Source organism: Nilaparvata lugens, chromosome 13, assembly GCF_014356525.2.
Source record: "Nilaparvata lugens isolate BPH chromosome 13, ASM1435652v1, whole genome shotgun sequence".
Lineage (NCBI taxonomy): Eukaryota > Metazoa > Arthropoda > Insecta > Hemiptera > Delphacidae > Nilaparvata > Nilaparvata lugens.
This window is the reverse complement of record NC_052516.1, coordinates 28,710,664-28,730,213: the sequence shown is the minus strand read 5'-3', so window position 1 is coordinate 28,730,213 and position 19,550 is coordinate 28,710,664. Positions and strand designations below refer to the sequence as shown.

Genomic DNA, 19,550 nt, shown 5'->3' with positions numbered 1-19,550 from the left:
AAATACCAAATGAAAGGTTGAATATAATCACAAATTTAATTAAAATGTTTGTAGTGCAAATAATAACTGAAAGAGCTCTGAGAAATTTAGAATAGTTGATTAAACCCAAATTAAACAACAGGCTTGATGAATAATGAAAGTTACTAAATATTGAAAAGAATCACAATTCAAATTTAATTTAATGTTCAAATTGAAAAAGTGCTCAATTAACAAATACAAGAGAAATTAAAAATTGATGTAATTAAACTGATGTAATTACTGATGTAATTATTGATGTAATTAATTGAGTAATTAAACAAATGATGAACGATTACCAAAGTTCTACAATAAATTTAGAATGGATAAACTGAACAAACAGTAGTCACAAAGTTAAGCTAATAATCGATAAAAAAAACAAGATCTGCAAAGGTGCAAGAATCAAGAGACTGAACTGGCACAAAGGAAACTAAATAAAAATACAATATTAATGGAATGGTTACAACAAAACAAACAAAAGAATGGTTTTAATTGCTTGTTTGAATTTAAATAATTACCAGATAAAGGAGTGATGTTTAAACACTTTTAATACTTTGAAATATTTAAAGATTGATTTACAATAAGACAATATGAATTTGAAATCACGATATCAAGTGGGTACTTTATAGATAACCAAAATAATTGAATGAGTTTGAGACTATTTGAACTTTTAGAAATCAAAATAAAAATACATTAATATGGGAATTAATAATTGAAAAACAAATAACAAATATTCAAAATGAAGGTTACTAATATTGTCAATTTTAAAACCAAAAGGATACAATACCAATGGAAGATGAAAGCTTTAAAATTAATGGAAAACACTCAATTGGAAAGATTCACTGAATATTGAGATAATATTAAATATAAGATTCACTGATAAATTAGGACAAGTCTGGGAAGATAAAGCAAATGTACTTTACACTAAAAATATCCAATTTAGAATAGATAGCACAAGATCTATGACCAAAGTGGATATTCTGCTACAGTTGACGTGATGTGAGAATATCAAAAATGTTAAATATAGGACTTAGCTCAGAAAGTTTGAAGTAGCAGCAGGTGAAGACGAGCACCAGCATGTCCACGCAGGTGGTGCGGATCAGGATGAGAACCTCAGACCAAGATTCTGGAGACCAGCAGCACAGAGAAGAGGATCCCTTCTCTGTGCCAGCAGGAATCCAGGACGACTCTAGGCTGACAACAGTGAACCCCTCACTGTTATAAGAAACCGATGAAACTCTGACGAGGACACTCCGAAGGCGATGGCGAGATTGAATCTGAACGTACAGTCGTAGCCTTACCAGATACAAGACGATGTGATTGAAGATCGATTCTTCAATGAGTAGCATTGCAAAAAATCCAAATTGCAAGCTAAAGGCGAGATCCAAAACATAAGATGAATTTGGATTGAACACTGAATCAATGAAGAAGTTTCAACACTGAAGAAAAATTTCATGTACACTGCAAGCTGTGACACACATGAAAAACTTGGAATGAAGATAAAACAAAAACTAATGAATCAATTTTGAAACGGTGAATGGCGAGATGCACAGCGCAGATTGATATGTCGAAATCAATGCTAACAGTGACCATACTTCATAGAAATACTTGAAGTTTTGAAGAAACATTTGGGACTTCGAAAAAGTTGATGCACAAGAGGTGTTAGTTGATGCACATGTTTTAGGCTCGGAAACAAAAAAGCAAATGACTGTGTGACTCAAAAATACTGTTAACACATAACTGAATGATCACACTTATATAATGAGAGACAATCAATTTGTAAAATATAATTGAAAATGATTACAAAAAGTGAATATGGATTATTTATCTATAAAAATATCTAAAAGACAAAATTGACACAAAAACGAATCTACAAGCGGCCATGAAATCTCGACGGCAATACAAAAGGCAGTGGGTTGCAGATATTAAAACAAAATAACAGCTTATTGAGATCAACAACGTCTATTAACCTAAGAGCAAAATAAATAGGTAACCTAAAAAATGGTAAACGGTAAGTGAGATTTAACAGTTGCTTACAATAGTTCATTGATTGACTCTAGTACAAATAAGTGTAAGACTGCTTGGTCTTGATTGAGAAAAGTTGTAACCTGTCAAGAGGGATTGATGCAATGATTTCTCCAAATTCTTTTAATAATAATTATTGTGTGGAATTTGTGAGTAAAGTAAAAAAGATTTAATAAAGTCAAATGTTTCTGTTGAAGATTGTTTTCGAAAAGTAGATATTAGAGGCACTTCATGTTTTAAGTGGAGAGCTGTTATTGAAGATGACGTGTTAAAGGCTGCAAAACATTTAAGCAACTCTTGCAGTAATGATTATTATAATAAATGTCAAATAAAAAAGATAATTCCATGTATTGTAAAGCCTCTTACTAAATGTATTAACAGAATATTCAAAAAAGGATCAAAAAATGAACCAGAGAGCTATCGTCCAGTATCTTTAGTGCCTGTACTGTCTAAGCTGATTGAGATTATTATATGTGAGCAGGTTAATGAGTTTTTGAAAAATAATAATATATTGTCTGGTGCCCAATGGGGATTAGAACAGGTAGAGCAACAGTGGATGCAGTTGAGGATCTGGTATGTGAGATAATTCAGGCCTTCGAGAGTATGTGTTTTGCTCAGGTCACCTTCTGTGACCTGAGTAAAGCATTTGATTGTGTGGACCATGCTGATCTGCAGGAGAAGCTCCATTATTATGGTTTTCAAGAGAATTCTCTGGCATTCTTTGACTCTTACTTGAAAAACAGAGAACAAACTGTATATATCAATGGACAGTGGCCTGAGCTAATCAAATTAAAATATGGTGTACCTCAAGGCTCCGTCCTGGGCCCTCTGTTATGTTTAATAAGCATGAATGACTCGCCTTACAATGTTGTGAGTAGAACAATTTTATATGCAGATGACACAACATTTTAAAATGTTTCAAATGATATTACTGAACTTTCGAATATTGTGGATGCTGCATTGGATGAGGCAGGAGTTTCGTTTAGAGCCAACGGTTATCTTTTAAATAAAAATGAAACAGAGAATATTATATTTAGTCTTGAGACTCACAATTGTGACAAAGATATATCCAATCATATAAAGTTTTTGGGTGTTCAGGTTGATCACAAACTGACATGGGGTAAACACATAGATTATATCAAAACTAGGCTATCTAGGGTAGTCTATCTCATTAAAAAACTGAAACAATGTGTGAATCCAAACGGTTTAAGAATGGCTTATTTTGCATTTTTCCAGTCTGTTATCAAGTACTGTTTGCTTGTTTGGGGTAACTCGTCTAGAGTAGATGAAATATTGAATCTTCAAAAAAAGTAGTCAGAATCATGAATGACTCGGCTTCTCTGGATCACTGCAAACCGATTTTTATTGAATTGAGAATTAAAACAATAGTTAACTTATACATTTTAGAGCTAGTGACATTCTCTTTGAAAAAATTACCCTATTTGCCTTTTTATAAAGATGTTCACAAGCATGACACTCGAAATAAGGGAAAAATTTGTACCGACTATTGCAGATTGAGTAAATCTCTCAAAAGCAGGAAACCATTAAACCAGTTTAAAGAGAATTGTATCATTGAATGAGACGGGATCTGAATCCAATTTACTAGTTCACTTATTTTGATTTTTAAATAATAATTCAACGTCGCGTTATCAGTGATTGCCAAGCAGGAAACCATCTTCAAAAAGGTAGGTGTTTTCTTTTATTTAATTATTTTATCACAAAATTGATTCATAGCAGCAAGCGAGTAGCCTTAATATTGATTTCTTCTAATCAGTAATTTTGATTGTTTATTCAAACCCGAAATCCCATATGTGGATAATATTATATTGATAACGTCTTGTAGTTGTTCACATCAAAATATTTTCAGTCCTCAATAATTTTTACAAAGTAGATTTTCAAATTTAGATGCATCAAAACCAAACAGTAGTGTAAAAGGATCCTTTTACACTACTCCAAACATAGAAGAATATTTCACATTATGATCACTAAAATTGGAAATATTAGAGGTCATCTTGACAAACTGAGGTACCTCAATGAAACACAATAGTATAGTTTATACAACAGTTTTGTAATAAGGGTCTTCAACGAATATTAGATGTAGAGTAAAGACAGAAATAAGCGGTCTTAGCGAGCGAACGCGTGTCTAAGCATCTCAAAAGTGCTTTAAAGACCATATACCTAGTTTTTATAGTTTTAAAGCACTACTTCATCTACGACCAATCAAGCAAAATATCACATGGCTGACTATTTGCAAGATTAGAAATCATATATTTATCAACGAACTAGCCTAAAAAGCTACTCAGAGATAGTGATCAGTAAACTTGAAATACTGGAAGCAATAAACAAACTGAAATCTTGACGAATTGAGAGCTCGTCAAACTGAATACCTGACGAAATAAGAACTTGACTTACTGATAACATGATGAACTGAAACTTGACGAATTGAAAACTTGACATACTGTAAATTTGACGTACTGAAAACTTGACGAATTGAAAACTTGTCAAAGTTTAAACATGATAAACTGAAACCTGCTGTCAGCATCAGAAACGTCGTTCACATTTATTATAATTTTGAAAATCCATTGTGAAAAGGCCTCTATTATGGGGTTGATTGTGATCTTGTAATGTTTACATTTTAACATGGTCGTGGATGAATACAGTTCGTGTTACATTAAGTACCTCTACATAGATTTACCTCTATACCTTTATCTCGACCTCTCCTTTTACCTTTACCTGTACCACTACCTCCTCACTAGGCGGCTACCCTAGAGCTTACCAAGAATATGAATATAGCCAGACATACTTGAAGGCAAATATACATATTGAAGTAGAACAAACGGAACTTGAAACCTTCATTCACCTTTGCTGCTTTCCTAGAAAAGAAACAACATTTTAATAAATTGTAGTTGAAATCCAAGGACGGATTTCTTATCAATGAAATTCCACATAGAAATATCGTCAACATTATGTACTCTATATGGGTTATAAGCAATTTCATGAATACCGTTACTACTATAGGCCTACCGTTACTTGAAATATTCAAACATATTTCATTGATAATAATTATAAAACGAAAATCCAAATCAAATGCTTCAAATCATTCCGAAGACTCCTGCTACTACGAATATTGCCAACAGGGTAAACTGTTAGTTCGAAATTCGAATTCATCTTTTCCATCAACTTTACTCAAAAAAAATCTGGTGAGGCGCACTCACACAACTTTCCTTGCCGTTATGAAAATTTATCACCTTACGCTAGTGTACACGCGGTTAGGTATAAGCAATAATATTACTATTAGATAAAGGAATTTTAGATTTGTACCGGTGTACCGAAATATTCTTAGTACGAAATAGTCTTAGTACGTTACGTCACAGGGCAACGTACGCACGCGCATACACATGCAGTGATATTCTTAGTCACTATGACGTCACCAGAATATTCTTAGGAACTATGACGTCGCACAGAATGCCGAGTATCCATAACCAACAGTAAGATAACCTAAAAGGGAACGTTTATTGCTCGAAGATCCTCTTTTACCCAGAATGGTAGTGCATAACGGAATGGTCCCTTGCAGCCATTTGAAAATATAATGACAACAGGGTCCATCTTGCTATTCGCTACCTATGAAGTATATTAATGTATGCAAATAAAAGCTCCAAATCAATTCCCCTAATAAAACCAAAGGCATTGCTCAATACATCATATCAAGTGATTATTATGTTTTAACAGTGTTATGAGAGTTATGACATTATATTGAGAGTTATAACACAGTTAAAACTTAATTATCAATCTAATTGAAGAGAAGCTTCAAAATCAGATGAAGCCGATTAAATTTAAACCGTGATTAACTTTACAAGAACCAATCAGAGAAAGCCTCTTATAAAAGAAGGCTTCTCTGATAGGTTCTCGTGAAATTAATTATGTTTAAAATGAAAAAATAAATGAAATTTATAGATTCCTTTTCACAAAAGCATAGCAAATTACTGTTTAAAAATAGGAACTAAGTTGATCACTCTAACCAGTATTCGTGGTAAACTTACAGAAAAAATAAAATAATCATCATTACTAAAAAAATTACATAAATTGCTATAACTTGATTTTAAATTATACAAAATAAAATCCATTGATTTTTGAGTCCAGAATTAATTAAAAATCTCTTGCACTCCGTGACGTCTGCAAACCAATGTGAACAAAAATATACAACCAATACAATTTATCTGGAATATTCAAAAAATGTAGGCTATCATTATTATTTTTATATGAATGTTTTAAAAACCATTACTACTCAACTTTATATCTCTCACATGTGGTATTCACGATTCTAATTATCGAAAAGAGAAAAAATGTATATGTATATAATGCTGAATCTATATATTATTATGTATCTGCTTCTTTATAAACATATTTATACTCATGTCAGTGTTGCATCAAGAAAAAACTAATTCTTGGAAAGACACCAGCCAAGCTATTAAAAGTTTTAAAAAATCTGGTGTGGCGCACTCACACAACTTTCCTTGCCGTTATGAAAATTGATCAACTGACGCTAGTGTTTACGCGCATCTCAAGTCTACTATTCCAAGATCTGAGCCAGCTGGTGACAGGACAATAACGCTGGAGACACACGAAGTCTGCTATTTCTTTATAGTGAATGTTTTTAAAGAATCAACAGTTTGCAATTGAATAATAACATATTCTCGAATTCCGAGCTTATTTTCAATTTTAGGTGAAAATGTTACTGAACATTAATTGTGCAGTTCTTCATGCTCAATCTTTCCGCTAGAAATGTTTTGTTTAGAATGTATCTGAAGCCTGATAATTGGGAATCTGAAATCGAACTTTGCATAGATGGGGCGGAGCTCCTGAAATTCTTACAGATATGGGACTTATGGCAGTTGATAGAGCTTATCAATGAATATATTAGGTATTAATTTGATCAAAATCGTTTGAGCCGTTTTTGAGAAAATCGCGAAAAACCCTGTTTTTGACAACATTTTCGCCATTTTAGCCGCCATCTTGTATTGCATTTGATCGAAATTGTTCGTGTCGGATCATTATAGTGTAAGGAATTTAAGTTCCAAGTTTCAAGCTACTCCGTTAATTGGGAGATGAAATATCTAATAACATATTTTTAAAATGGCAGATGAAAAATTTCAGAATTATAAGCTGATTAAAAAAATATTCAATCAACTCAATTAGTTAGCCATTAGCCCACACTGTAATCATTATCTTTCTCTCCCTTGATTCTTGATGTATGAATTAAATATAGAATATACGAATTATTGAGAGTTTATGCATGCAAAACTACGAATAATAGAGGTCGAAGATAAGCCAGGGCTTGATTTTACTATTAATCATCAAGGCCAGTTTGAAGTTGGAAGAGCATTTTCCAGAAGTACATCGAAAATTGACTGTTCTGGATGTAGAATCAATAGTTCTACAGTTCCTGATGAGTTATGACATTAGTTCCATGAAAATATTCAGAATAACAGAATTCAAAAAAATAATGCTCTTCCAAGCTTCACAAGATAAGTGTATTTTGGTCAGATGAGCACAAAAATATGCTTATAGATCATCGATTATGAAAGTTCCATGAAGAGGAGGTCATCGTAGATTCAGAACCAGTAAGTTCTAATGGAAAAAATTGAATACGGAAGTATTTATGGCTTGATTAAACTCGTCAATCGAGATAATTCACGTTTTCACCAAAAGAATACTGAATTTGAATATTTGAGAGGTGAGAACCCCAGTTCTAGGCAGGGGGAATCACCCTGATTACATAGCTGTTGAGTTCCAATCGATAGATTCCACAAAAAGTTATTCATAGCCATTTTTGAAACTCGGAAATCGAGATAATTAACATTTTTTAACATAGATTTAACAGGAAAGATCTATTTCAACTTTGCGAATGAATATTATTATAAGAGGAAGTAATATGATTGTAATTCTCTACTCCATCCTTATTAATAGCAAATCATATATGGACGATATTGTATTATCATCTTGAAATATTCACTCAACTTCTTTGAAAAGGAAAGAAGTTCCTTGTATCCATGTGTGTATTGCTGTTTGGCTTTGAAAGCTGCATTCTTGTTCGAATTACATAAATGAGTCGAAAGTGACCTGCTAAGAGGGAAATGGGTCGCCAAAAACATAGGGTGATGTTATCGGAGGTTCAAACGTATTCCATAACAAAACCTTTTCTAGCTGAAACTCTTTTTGGAAGGAACATGAGCTTTTCTCACAAGGGCTTATTGTCTGTCCAGTCTACAATCTGGAAGGTTTCGAAGGAAAGTGTCAAATATTCATAACAATAAGAATATCTACAACAATAGCTGACCCTCACACTATAGTATAGTTTCTTCGGATTCTGAGAGTAGACAGATGGGACTATTGTTTCCCTAGCCAATTTGCAAACATTTTCTTCAACTGTTCCATTGAGAGGGTAGTATTTATTTGTAAGAAGAGGCAACATCAAAGTCGCAGTGATATCAATACATTGAATACTAGAATGGTCTTTTGTAATGAACCGGTGGAGGTATTTATAAACCAATTTACCTCACACCAGATATCAATCTGTAACCGGTGGAGGTGTTCTATAAACCTCTTCACCTCACACCGGATATCAAATTATGTCGCCGAGAATTTCTTCATACCATGACTTAGTTAATCTTCATGGCACAACGTGGAATATTAATTACAAAGAACTAAAATAAAGTTTAGGTCTTCAAGAACTAAAAACTAACTAAAGTTCTTACTTCTTATCCTTACTTCTTTCTTATCTTACTTCTTAGACATGAGGTTCAAAAGACACTCTTGCTTAGAAAGACACTCAGGTTTAGACCTGATACACAAAAAACAACTGCAATAATACCCACTCAATTTCACACTATCACAATTAATTGGCTTCTTATTATATAGAATTCATTTATTAGATTGGCTTCTTAACACTAATTCTATTTCCTATTCAAAGATTCAAAGAGCAAAGCGAAGTTCTAGTTTATGGTCGTTTTAAATAATATTTGTGAATGTCATTCTCGTGGATGTCGATTCCAGAGAGCTATAGTGTATTATCTTGAGTCTTCGACCATGTATAGATGGCCCAATACATCCTATACATTGTCGAAATTTAAATCACCACACTTATGATTGCCATCTGTCATGGATCAGTAGCCTCTCCACCATAATTTTGTGTATTGCTAAGTATATTAAAGTATTATCGAGTATTATCAAGTGTAGGCTATTAAAGTTTTATAAAGTGTTCTAAATGATAAGATACTGAAGTATTGAAGTAATGATTTTCGCAATACATCAATATCATTATCAAACTTGCTTTACTCGGTTAACCCCTTACCCCCAACAACAATTAATTCAGAAAAAAAAATAGCTTCTACACACACTCCCCCCCATCTATACAAATTTTCGTCAGTCATACTACATCACTAGCTTTTTTGGGACCCCCACACAAGAATTTTATTGATTTAGAGATAACCCAAGAATTTCAAGAACGCATAGACGGGAGAGGGGTGTTAGTAACCCAACGAAATTTCAATTGGAGTGAAACCTACGTATCTCATAGGCCCTATCCAAAACGATTTCAAGTACAAGCTTGGTCAAAAGTATAAACTTCAGTGAATCATCTTGAATGGAAATCGGTATTCAAAAGTCTGTATTCAATACTCTGTATATTGAAAGTCTTAAAATTTTTCTGTATCTTTAAAAGTCTTACTCTCTCATTTAAAAATTGAAGAAAACTTGAAAAGACAAGGATATCAAAATATTGATATTTTAATCTATTGCAGCAGTCATCATAATATGATTATGAATATGAATTTTAATATTATGGGTAAGCTCTAATTATTAATGATAATATTAAAAATCCTCATATAATTATATTTTAATTGATTATTAACTGAAGAGTTATTGGAGAATTTGGAATAACAAAAGAAATGCAATTGTGAATATTTAATTGCAGAATCATCATGGAACTTCGTGGAGCATAACCTTGGATTATTGTCATAATAATAGATTGCAACATGTGTTTCATTCTATATCATTGAAAGTCTTCTTCCTCTTGATTTTGAGTAAACATTCCAAATCAATAGAATATCATTCAAAGGGACATTGAAAATACTGATGATGATGTAATCTAAGTCGAAATTATGTTCTATCATGTTAGTCTATAATATCTATAGTATCTATTCACATTCCACATATTGGTTGGTATTTACAATAGCCAAACAACTCAATGTGAAGCATTGAAGCTATTGAAAGGAACAAATTAAAAGATTGAAATTATTGTTATGATAACACGGGTGAACGCACCCTCCCCCCACTGAATTAAGAAACTCTCCCCCCCATGTAATATGCATCCCCTGGGCACCCTTGAAAATAATAATCATCCATTGTAAAAGAATGGTGTGAATTCAAATACAGTCGCTTCACATTGATTTGAAAGGTTAGTGTGAGGAATTAAAAAATAAGTTGGTTGAGACCCTCAACATGACCCTTAATTTGAAATGAAATATGAAACTAATAATTGCTAATGTGATCAATAAACTAATTAATCAATCTCCAAATAGAAATGTTATATTGTTTAAATTTCACCAGATGATATCAAGTAGAAAAATTGAACTCAACTTCCTATGCATTACTGTATCAACTCGAAATAAGTTGATATTTTCCTTAAAAAAAATTATTTAGCCTTAAAAATCGATTTGATGAATGGTAAGGTGGGAAGAAATGCCAAAGTAATCTATTAATTCATCAAATGAATATTGATTGTTTATAGTTCACTTCTAATAGATAATTCCCCTAGAGTAGAAACATAAGAGCTTTTTGAGTACAGCTTTTTTGAGTTACTACAGTAATGATCTGATGTTGAGCCAAGCTATTGCTAGGGAAGAAATCTTGCTGTAGGAATCCATAGGGAAATTATAGTTTAGAGGTTCTATTGTTGGTAACACTGATCACGCGGACTCGCGTGCGTGAGCATTAACTTGTTACTGTGATGGTGTAGAACTGTACAGCGCATGCGCAATGACGTCTTTGATGACGTCATTATACTAAGAATATTTCGACCAGTGCGCATGACTACTATTTCTATTTCGGCCTTCTGCGCATGCCCGGTGACGTCAAAATGACGTAGCATACTAAGACTATTTCGTACTAAGAATATTTCGGTTCACCGGTACCTACAGCAGTAAGGAATAAATTATTATTAGGGCTGGCCACTAACATAACGTTCCACATGTGCAACACGACTGTCAGACGAGCAAATAATTCTTCTCTGTTCACCTGTTCAGCGGTTTTTCAGTGTCGAAGCCGCAGCCACTATACTCCGTACAAAATTACTTTTGACTTGGGAGGGATATGCGCAGCAGAGAAGGCACACAGTGGTAGGGATACAACAGCGGTGATGTTGCCGTTCTGAACCGCCCAGCATTCTCTAATTTCTAGTGAATATTAAAGTGCTCATATTTAACTTACGAAGTTACTTCTCTGAAAGCATTGAGTAGACTGACTCTAATCGACATATTCAAATCAAATCAAGTCATTCTTTATTTTGACAAAGAACACAACTCAGTGAAATAAAGATATAAACTAACTATCCATCACTGTAATTGGCTGATCTCCCTCGCTTACTCCTCCAAGTCAGAAGTAATTTTGTACGGAGTATAGAGTTCACGGTTTCGACTATACCGTCTTATCTGACATGTACGGACATTGTACGGACATGTATTGCACGGACAGTCTACTCGGACATTACGTTTAGTTAGTGGCCAGCCAATTTATGGCGTTTTATAGATAATGGATTTGATTGGTACTAGGCTAGAAGTTCTTTGGTTTGTATATTGGTGAAGTAGTATGTGCACATCATAAGACAAAAGTGGAACTGAAACAAAAGAAAAGTAATGCATTTCAGGATTCTAGATTAGTAAAATGTGATTGCAGATAGTAAGGTGGAGGGAAAGAGGGAAATAGGTTTGGTGTAGACTGTAGATGGAGCTAGCTAAGGTAAGCTTTCATATGGAAGGTTGAGGGTTGAGGCATCATTTGTTGACTAAATCTGGGATTTTCTTCTAGAGTTTGTTCAGTTTCGAGAGACTGAAGTGGAACTGATAGGTGAGGAAGTAGGTTGTAGTGAATTTGGTGTGAGATAAATTCTCTAAATGTAAGTTAGCTTTTAGATTATAGGTGGAGGAAAAATGATTCTATGTAAATACATTTTTGTAAGTAGAATAAGCTCTATTACACGAATATGATTTGATGATGTCTGACAAGTTGTCTCATCAACTGCTTCAGATCATCTTGCGCATTTTCTCCACTGGAACCTCGCCTGCAACACACGTTCAGCAGTTTCACATTCAAATGAAACAGTTTCATCTCGACACGTATGTGACACAAGCAGATCATCTGCATTTGAAAAATGGCTGTTGCCAAAATGGCGGCCGAATAGTACACATAGAGCAGTTGAGAGATGGACATCAGGATGTATTCGAAAATGTTTTTGGCAGTTAGTGATAGGGTGAACGGGGAGTAGAATTTGAATAGCAGTGGCAGAGATTCTACAGGGTCAGATTTGAGGAAATATGAAATCAGGCCGTAGATGGGGATGATGAAATGGCCGATGAAGAAGTATTTCACTACAGCTCCAGCCATTTTGACAACAGTGTACCCTGTGTCCGTCATTTCTTGGACTAGTTGGCGTTTTTCCTTGGAATACGCATCCCAACACCCTTTCTCAGTCGCTTCCTCTGTCTCTCTCCCTTCTCTGTCCAGGGTAAACTCTGAGTTGATGATGTCTGAAAAGATTTTTGTCTTGTGTGGCATGAGGTAGATGTCAATGAGCATGCATAGCACACCCGTGCAATAAGTGAGGTTGTCTATTGCAGAAACGCGCGAATTGAAATTCCAGTCGCTCCAGTTTTCCAACATGGCGGCCGCCGGCTGGAGAGTGAGACAGAGCATGACCAGGTAGAGCAGTTTTCCCTTGAAACCAACTGAGTTGTTTGGGTAGAACTGGACTGACTCCAGATTCACCAGAATGTCGTGCATTGCTTCTTTGAGTTTGTCATCGATCTGCAAAACAAAAAAAAAAAAAACAAATGAGTCTAACACATTTCTTCCTCAGAGAAAAAAGTAACTAAAGTGAGGTCCACGTTATAATGGCAGTGTTGGATTAGTAATGGTATTGCTATCCTTGTCTATCATTCAACAAAACGGATAGCGCTATCTCTTTCTCGCTTTGCTTTGATCGTCGTCTTTTAACAATGTGGAATTGATAATTAATTAACAAAATATTTTATCTTTATCATTAAAATTCGTTATGAAATTATTGAGAAATATAATTTATTGCTTAATAAAATATAATTGATTCTTTTAAACGAGAATGAACAGTTAATATTACATCAATAAACTTGTATCTGCTACCGTCTATAGAAGGCATTGCCAAGACAGAGGATCGACAACGTTGTTCTGCTATCTTCCTCAACTGCCATTATAACGTGGACCTAACTATAGTCAAAAATAAATGAATACTCTCAGAAAATCACTAATCATGTTTCCAGTAGTGTGATCAGCCAACGCAAAAATGTAATTAATACAACGAAATACTTCATATTAGATTTTGAAAATAGTGAATTAGTGTATGAAAAATAGGAATATGATTGATTGGTCTGTAACATGTTCTCAACGAGAATGTACTTCATAGTGCTTGAATTAAATTGACTAGATTATTAGAAAATTGGATGGAGTGACTTGAAGCTCTCATAGCTATATTCATTGAAATAGCAAGGTACCAATTTCGGTTGTTCCTGCTCAATAAACTCAATTAACTCTCAGTAAAATGTGACTGATATCCTATTATATTAAGCGAGCAATTTCTGTATATATGTTTATATTTTTATATCTGGTTATCTGGTTATTTATGTTGAACGGATCTCGAAAACGGCTCTAACGATTTTCACGAAATTGGAACATAGTAGGTTCATGATATAAAAATTCGATTGCACTAGGTCTCATCCTTGGGAAAACTCGCTGAAGGACATGAAGGACCGTTTGCACAGTGACAGTTTAAACTGAATTTTATTTTAATCTTGATTAATTCCGTATCAAGTCTAGTTTGTTATAATGTGTTTCATTTTGAGTTTAAGCCACCAGCTGATCAAATCGAGTTTAAGCTTTGACTGTGCAAACGGCCCTAACAGGATAATTCATCCTTGGCTGAAACAGCTGAGACTTTCGTATAGCCAGCTGTAAAATATAAACACGATCATTTTAGAGAATAATTGTGTTCTGTCACAGCCTACTATGGATAGAGTAAGTAAGCCATAATCTAAAGTAAGCCATGGTTCTGTTTATCAATAAATGGAAATAACGAGCGAAGCTCGGTGCCCCGATATTTTAGATTGGATTTGGACAGCCAACACTCAATGTCAACTTCTCCGAATTCATCTTCCATGTGTAAAAATCTGGTGTGGCGCACTCAAACAACTTTCCTTGCCGTTATGATAATTGATCACCTTACGCTAGTGTTGTCGCGCATCTCAAGTCTACTTATAAACAAAGATCTGAGCCAGCTGGTGACAGGAAAATAACGCTGGAGACATACGAGGTCTGCTATCTCTCAATAGTGAATGATTTAATAGAATCAACAGTTGCCAACAGTTTGTAATTGGCTAATAAATTTTATCGAATTTCGAGCTTATTTTCAATTTTAGGTGAAAATGTTGCAGGACGCATTAATTGTAGAGATTTTCATGCTCAATCTTTTCCATCCGAAATTTTTTGTTTAAATTGTATCTGAAGCCTGACAATTGAGAATCTAAAATCAAACTTTGTATAGATGGGGCGGAGCTCCTGAAATTTTTACAGATATGGGACTTGTAGCAGTTGACAGAGCTTATCAATGACTTTTCTAGGTATGAATTTGATCAAAATCGTTGGAGCCGTTTTCGAGAAAATCGCGAAAAACCCTGTTTTTGACAACATTTTCACCATTTTATCCGCCATCTTGAATTGCATCAGATCGAAATTGTTCGTGTCGGATCCTTATAGTGTAAGGACCTTAAGTTCCAAATTTCAAGTCATTCCGTTAATTGGGAGATGAGTGATATCGTGTACACAGACGCACATACACTCATACACACACACACACACACACACACACACACACACACACACACACACACACACACACACACACACACACACACACACACATACAGACCAATACCCAAAAACCACTTTTTTGGACTCAGGGGACCTTGAAACGTATAGAAATTTAGAAATTGGGGTACCTTAATTTTTTTCGGAAAGCAATACTTTCCTTACCTATGGTAATAAGGCAAGGAAAGTAAAACCACTTTTTTGGACTCAGGGGACCTTGAAACGTATAGAAATTTAGAAATTGGGGTACCTCAATTTTTTTCGGAAAGCAATACTTTCCTTACCTATGGTAATAAGGCAAGGAAAGTAAAGCCACTTTTTTGGACTCAGGGGACCTTGAAACGTATAGAAATTTAGAAATTGAGGTACCTTAATTTTTTTCGGAAAGCAATACTTTCCTTACCTATGGTAATAGGGCAAGGAAAGTAAAAACAAATGAGTAGGAAACAATAAAAAAGAATTTATCTACTTATTTATTTGTTGATATAACTACAAATCATATGAATATGATCGGGATAGAACAAAAGGCATAGCCCAAAACTATTCTGTTCCCAAATTTTGATAAATAATAAATAAATGTCCGAAAAAATAGGTTATGCTCTTACTGAGGAAAGTTGAAGTTCAAAGTTCTGTCCAAAAATATATATGAGCTAAAAATTTTGAATTTAGAATGATTAAAGTACCAAATTAAAGTCAAATATTGCACTTAATATCACCGCACTTTGAATAAATTAAGTTATTTCAGAAAATTTTGAAGCCAAAAATATACACACAACTTTCCACTAGGAATAACTTCATCTTATTTGGTAACGTGGCGAAGTTTGGACAGTAATTTTCATTCTTCCACTTGAACACTCAGTGATGCAGATTCCTCTCCCATTACTTATGAATCTTGAATTAACCAAGAAATGAATGAGATCTTCATTTTGTCCGCTGTTGCAAACCGATCATAGCCATTAGCCACTGACCACCTTCCCTTCCCTTCCCACTCTATAATTATTAGAGGTCACAGTGCTGATCTTGACTTGAATATCTCAGCTACTTCTTCACTACAAACAGGCCTGCCTACTACCATATCCTTGAATTTGATTAATTGACTTTTATACTTGCTAGAATATTGAGAATTACAATATGAGCCAACCAATACTTCGTGAATTATTGCTTCTTGGCGACTCTCTTTGATTTTTCAGAAGAGACAATGCAGATTTCGTCTCAATACTCTTCAAACTTGAAGAATAAACTATATATAATTCTCGATTTGAATTGACTGACTATTGCGCAATAGCAGGAAAAATCATATTGACAGAACAGAACTTTTGATTGAAAGGAGATCAATGTCTTCAGTTTCTTGACTCATCAGCCTACAGACGGCTGTTGTTGTATGCATTCACCTTACGCCTTTCCTGTTTCCTCACGGAAAGTGATGGGTTTCTTTAACGGTTGTAGCTGGATTTGTCATACATCCGTTAATCAAAAGTTTAATAATGAATGAAAAATAGCAATCGCTAATAAACAAAAACACAATATAAAAATCAAAATTGAATAAGAAGAGTACCACACAATAAAAATAATAATAATTCAAAAAATCTTTATTGACACCAACAACAAAAATAATATAATCACTTGATAAATTCCCCACAACAATGGCCTCCAGGCCGTCTGCCAGGAGTTGTCTATTATTACAAATTATTAAAAAAAAAAAAATGAAAAGAAGATTACATTATTGAAGTCAGTTAATAAAAACCCAAAGATTCCTAAAGACATTTACTCTATGGCCTGGTTGCTCAAAAGCCAGTTAAATTTCAACCGTGATTGAATTTACGGGAGCCAATAAGAGAAGGCTTTTTTGGGAATAAGACTCTCTGATTAGTTCTCATGAAATTGATCACGATTAAAATTTAACCGGCTTTTGTGCAACCGGCACTGAGTGTTAAACTCCTCAATCAGCTGAGATCAATATCACCAGGCTATACTAATGATCCTATCAATTTCTCCCAGCTCTCTCCGTTCAATACATACATTATTGATACATTGTTTGGTAGAGAGTTAGTGGGAAGAGTATTTCGAATATTCTTTCCAAAGAATGGACATTGATATGTCCAAAGCTCTGCCAATTTATGTAGATGCATAACAATATTATCAATATTATCTATTTTATCTATAGTTATTACAAATTGTTCTTTTTCATATTATATACAGCTCAATAATTACTTTCTTAATTTTTTATTTTGTAAATTCATTTATAATTTTGCTGTATGTATGCAAGCTAATATGTATATAAGTGTATAAGCCAGTATATATTGTAATCTACATAAATAAAGTACTCAATCAATCAATCAATTCAATATCTCAAGCTTGTCGCTCGTTCAGCTCTCGCACTCCCCAGATACTAAAAGAACATTCATCCACTAATACATTGGTATCTTTTGCTAAGAATCCTCCATCCTTTGAACCAACCCATGTTTAAGAGTAGCACATAAACGCGAGTAACTTATGTCAGTGACTCAGTACCACGTTAGAACTGAGAATTCTTCACTCGATATGCATTACAGAAAAGGCATATCTTCAGTTGATTTTTTAGAAGAGTATTTTTCAAAGAAATAACTGCATAAAGTCAGCCCTAGTATTTGACACTTAAAACCTTCAAATCATTTCCTCAAAGTTTGGAACCTTTGACTTACTGAAGATTTATTGAGCTCTAATTAACGTTCGATGAGAGATCTATAGTGTGGTCCACGTTATAATGGCAGTATACGATTAACATTGGTGTTGCTTTTCTTGTCTATTATTAGGCAAAACAGATGGCATCATATTGTCTTGCTACGCTACATTGCCAAATTCTTTTTTAACAATCTATAAATATAATCAAAGTAGACAAACGGCAACGCAGTTCTTCTATCTTTATCCACTTCCATTATAAAGTGGACCTCACTGTAGCTCTTATCTAGATTTCTTGTCTAGCTCCAGGTACACACTGGCCTGCATGTTAGTGTTTCTTCAAACATTTTTTTTGCATTAAACCTGTACCACTATACATTACATTTTGCTATAGATTGTTTATTCTAGGCTGTTACTCACCTTATTCAGATTTTCCATTGTCTTCAATCAATTATTAAGATCTTTGATAATACTACAAACTTGATTAAAGAGATCTCAGTAGTTGGGAGAGCTTGAAAAGTCAGTGAGCTCCAGAGAAAACGCTTCAGATATTCTCCATAGTTTCTCAAATATTGTGAAAAGTGTGATCTGTGTTTTGTTTTGTATATTCTATTGACTGCAGTGGCCTGATGCTTGGAGGATTGTCCACTGATGTAAGAAGTTCCAAAAAAACTCTTTTATCCCCTTGATGTATATTTTTAGTCCCTACTTTTCTCTGTAATTATCATCCCCTTTCACTGAACTAATTGTACCTTGAAGGGTTGTAATTTAAAGGTGACTCTCCCCAATAATGATGGCTGAAAATGTCTTAAATACCGTGAAATCAACCCCAATTACAAGGAGCGATGTCGTTTGTAATAATCTTGCAAAATTACAAGTTTTTGTGCATTCATATCTATTTTTAGTTAATTTCTGTACTATTATTCCAAGGTGATCCAGAGCTATAATTTGATCTAATTGTTTTTTGGCTGTGAAATATGGAAAAGACTGAATTCAGTATCTAAATATTCATATTCCAAAACGGTTCTTCTTTGTGGTGGATGAACTCATAGAGTTTGAAAAAGTATTCCTTTTTCTCTATTGCTGATAATGCCAACATGAAGCTTTTGCTTATGGGTTGGAAATGCAAAGTGCGACGTGCGAGGGTAATTTTCTGAGATGATCAAACGTCCTTATTCCTGGATAACATGAATTTTCCTCAGTAATACGATAACACCCGTTGAAATAGATAGACACAACTAGGAAAGTAAGGAATTAGTGACAAAACTTTTTTTTCAGTAGGTTTAAGCTTCAAGAATTCTGTTGCAAATATTTTTTTCCCTATCTAGTAGTGATCTCTGAAGCCTCTACAGATGGCTACAAACGCTTCTCTTTTAATATGTTCTCTATAGCCACTTTGTGCCACATGGTTTGGATTTGCCTGTTGCAAAGAAATATTCTTGAGTTCTTTCACTGGAATTGCTAGGAGGGATATTCATATTCATTTTCTGTTATTCAATATTTTTTGTATGACGTCCATTGGAGGTTCAAAATTTCAATATCATAGCTAGTAACCAAGCCAGCCAGAAACTCTGATAACGCCGAATAAATTTATAATTATTGAATATTGTTTCATGTATGAACAGAAATCAACACAACAACTGAAATTGACTGATTGTTGTAGAGAGTTCGTTTACTTTTCAGAT

At 34.0% G+C, this 19,550-nt stretch overlaps 1 protein-coding gene across 1 annotated transcript in view; it reads right to left on the bottom strand.

Annotated features, from left to right (window-relative positions):
- Positions 1 to 19,550, bottom strand: part of LOC111061708 — a 58,243-nt gene that overhangs the window by 35,346 nt on the left and 3,347 nt on the right. The window contains exons 2-3 of the mRNA XM_039440243.1: positions 12,293 to 13,119; positions 4,817 to 4,913 (exon numbers count right to left, since the gene is read on the bottom strand). Coding sequence (XP_039296177.1) covers positions 4,817 to 4,913; positions 12,293 to 13,119 — 924 coding nt within the window. The remainder of the gene's footprint in view (positions 1 to 4,816; positions 4,914 to 12,292; positions 13,120 to 19,550) is intronic.